The 3487-nt window shown below is 41.1% G+C and overlaps 1 protein-coding gene across 1 annotated transcript; it reads left to right on the top strand.

The window, feature by feature from the left end:
• Nucleotides 1-603: 603 nt before the first annotated feature.
• On the top strand, nt 604-1852 carry LOC119292992 (phosphatidate cytidylyltransferase 2-like). Its single transcript, XM_037571851.1, has 3 exons — nt 604-853; nt 987-1138; nt 1691-1852. The coding sequence occupies exons 1-3, from the start codon at nt 669-671 to the stop codon at nt 1834-1836; spliced, it is 483 nt and encodes a 160-aa protein (XP_037427748.1). The 5' UTR covers nt 604-668; the 3' UTR covers nt 1837-1852.
• The last annotated feature ends 1635 nt before the right edge of the window (nt 1853-3487 follow it).

Genomic DNA, 3487 nt, shown 5'->3' with positions numbered 1-3487 from the left:
TTCCCAATTTTAGTTCTTGGCAGATTTTAGCTATCTTAGGACAAGTCAAGCAATCATCACACAATTCAAGCAAGCATGCAAAGAGTATATTGGCAGCGGAAAGTAAAGCATGAAACTTGCAAGAATGTAAAGGGAAGGGTTTGGAGGATTCAAACGCAATTGGAGACACAAATGTTTTTCCCGTGGTTCGGATAGGTGGTGCTATCCTACATCCACGTTGATGGAGACTTCAACCCACGAAGGGTAACAGTTGCGCGAGTCCACGAAGGGCTCCACCCACGAAGGGTCCACGAAGTAGCAACCTTGTCTATCCCACCATGGCCATCGCCCACGAAGGACTTGCCTCACTAGCGGTAGATCTTCACGAAGTAGGCGACCTCCTTGCCCTTACAAACTCCTTGGTTCAACTCCACAATCTTGTCGGAGGCTCCGAAGTGACACCTAGCCAATCTAGGAGACACCACTCTCCAAGAAGTAACAAATGGTGTGTGATAACATGGGAGCATGCTAATGGGAGCATGCTGCAATGATAGAGTTTCCACCTGCTTTTTGCTGACTACCATGATTTTTTTGGAGCTAATATTATATATTTTCTGCAGGTTACAACCGATGGGAATAGAACAAATGGACCCACTTTGCTTGTCAGCGATCGGAACAAGTATAAGTCGATGCTTATCCGTACATATTCTACTGTGTGGATGATTGGCGGCTTTGCATTCCTAGTTTATATGGGCCATCTTTATATCTGGGCCATGGTGGTTGTCATTCAAATATTCATGGCGACAGAGCTTTTCAACCTACTCAGAAAATCCAGTGAAGAGAAGCAACTGCCAGGGTTCAGGCTCCTAAATTGGTAGGTGTCAAGTCATTCTGATTCTACTATTTGTTTTGAATGGAAAATTTTCAATTAACTCGACGATGTAGCTGCCACCATTGTAATGCTTTTCAAAAAGCATATATAATTTGTTACTGCCATTTCTTTGCAGGCACTTCTTTTTCACGGCAATGTTGTTTACATATGGACGCTTTCTTAGTCGGGAGTTTGTTAACACAGTATCTTCAGATCACTTGTTGTATAAGCTCGTCAGCGGCCTAATAAAGTATCAGATGTTTATTTGCTATTTTCTTTATATTTCAGGTAAGGCACAATATGTTTTGCAATGCATAAATAATGCCAATTAGTAATTATTCACTTCGAAATTTAATATTTTCTTCAGATTTTTTCAGAACATGCTAATATGTGTAAAGACCTAACCCAAAATATAGCAGTCACCACTTTATTACATTTATGGTCTGCTTGGCTACTTTGGTTATTATATGGTTATAGGTTTTCCAGTCAATGTAAATGATAGTGCACCTGTGGCATTAGCAACTATTTTGCAAACTCCTAGAGTGGAAATATTTATTGATTGAATTGAAGAAACGGAGGTTCAACACCATTTGACCAATTTTGGATGGGCGTTAGGGTTTGGGAATGTTAATAACTAAAATTTTATGTAATGCCTGCCTGCCCAAGTAATCTGAAGAACGCAATGTGTTACGCAAAAGCCGATTGTCTTTGGATTTTGCAATTTGTTTGGTTGCTTGAGTTTTGCTTAGACATTCCTCCCTCTAGTAACCTGCTTGTCTTGTCTTGCTAATTTCTATTTCATATCTGCCATAAAAGTAATGTATAATTCCCATGATCCAGGATTTGTATGGTTTATTTTGACACTGAAGAAAAAGACATACAAATACCAGTTCAAACAGTATGCCTGGACACACATGATTCTTTTAACGGTTTTTGCACAATCTTCTTTCACGGTGGCAAATATATTTGAAGGAATGTTCTGGTAAGCCATATATTTATCTTGTTAGCATGCTTATATTTACAATGTTTACTTGCTGACTTGAGTGAAATGTTTATCCATTTCTACCCTGTTTTGACGTTTGACATGTATTTGTTTGGTGTATTTTAAACATCCAAGTTTCTTTGTTTAAAAAGCACCTGAAGTTGTAAAAGTTACATCAAGGTGCCTAATTTCTTGTTCAGCCGTAAAAAATACTGTTCATGAAGTCCTGGACCTCTTCAACTTACTAGGAGTTTCCCAGATTACCACCCAGTGTGCTTCCTTTACAAAAGCTGTAGCCAAAAGTTTTTACTTCGGTTACAGTGGTAATATCATGGTAGATTGTGTAAAAAGCAGGTGGAGTCCAAACGGAATAAAACTTTACGATGATTTTTCTTGGTCCAGAAAAACCCAGGAGACTTGGAGAGGAGGCCAGAGGAGCCATGAGAGGGCCACAAGCCCTGAGGGCGCGCCCCCAGGCTAGTGGGCCCCTAGGGACTCCCCTAACCCTCATTCTTGTTCTATAAATACCCAAATATTCCTTCTACATCAGAAGCGTCCACAAAAATACTTTTCCGCCGCCGCAAGCTTCTGTTCTCGTGAGATCCCATCTTGGGGTCTTTTTTGGCACTCTACCGGAGGGGGATTTGATCATGGAGGGCCTCTACACCAACCTTGCTACCCTTCCAATGATGTGTGAACCACATATCTACGGGTCCATTGCCAGTAGCTAGATGGCTTCTTCTCTCTCTTTGATCTCCAATACAATGTTCTCCTTGATGTTCTTGGAGTTCTATCCGATGTAATCTTCTTTTGCAGTGCGTTTGTTGAGATCCGATGAATTGTGGGTTTATGATCAAATTAACTATTAATATTATTTGAGTCTTCTCTGAACACTTTTATGCATGATTATGACAGCTTTGTATTTCTCTCCGATCTATTGATTTGGTTTAGCCAACTAGATCGGTCTATCTTGCCATGCGAGAGGTGCTTTGTGATGGGTTCAATCTTGCGGTGTCCTCACCCAGTGACAGCAGGGGTAGCGAGGCACGTATTGTATTGTTGCCGTTAAGGATAAAAAGATGGAATTTATATCATATTGCTTGAGTTTATCCCTCTACATCGTGTCATCTTGCTTAAGACGTTACTCTGTTCTTTTGAACTTAAAACTATAGATGAAGGCAGGAATCGGTCAATGTGTGGAGTAATTGTAGTAGATGCAGAATCATTTCGGTCTACTTATCATGGACGTGATGCCTATATTCATGATCATTGCCTTGGATATCTTCATAACTATGAGCTTTTCTATCAATTTCTCAACAGTAATTTGTTCACCCACCGTATACTTTGCTTCAAGAGAGAAGCCTCTCACTACAGGAAATAGAGAATTTGCCATCAGTCAGCTCTTTGCCGCCTCCTAGCGAATGACAAAGAAGGCCTTCACCGTTTGCTTATAAAAAATGGACGGCAAAAAATGGCTCACGACAAAGATCCTATTTGCCATAAGCCAATTCTTTGCCGTCTGCTGGCAGACGGCAAAGATTCTTTAACGTCTGCTAGCCCGCGGCAAAGAGGTGGGTGGGGTCCAGTGGAGGCCTAAACCCTAACGGCCCACAAGCCCCACTTCTTTGCCGTCTGTTAGCGGACGATAAAGAATC

Source organism: Triticum dicoccoides, chromosome 1A (genome assembly GCF_002162155.2).
Source record: "Triticum dicoccoides isolate Atlit2015 ecotype Zavitan chromosome 1A, WEW_v2.0, whole genome shotgun sequence".
Classification (NCBI taxonomy): Eukaryota; Viridiplantae; Streptophyta; class Magnoliopsida; order Poales; family Poaceae; genus Triticum; species Triticum dicoccoides.
This window is presented reverse-complemented; position numbering and strand designations above follow the sequence as displayed.

What these genes read in the sequence shown, in the direction of transcription:
- LOC119292992 (XM_037571851.1), top strand. Translation starts at nt 669, where the DNA reads ATGCTTATCCGTACATATTCTACTGTGTGGATGATTGGCGGCTTTGCA. An exon ending in GGGTTCAGGCTCCTAAATTG is followed by an intron (nt 854 to 986) that starts GTAGGTGTCAAG and finishes ATTTCTTTGCAG; the next exon opens with GCACTTCTTTTTCACGGCAA. An exon ending in CTATTTTCTTTATATTTCAG is followed by an intron (nt 1,139 to 1,690) that starts GTAAGGCACAAT and finishes CCCATGATCCAG; the next exon opens with GATTTGTATGGTTTATTTTG.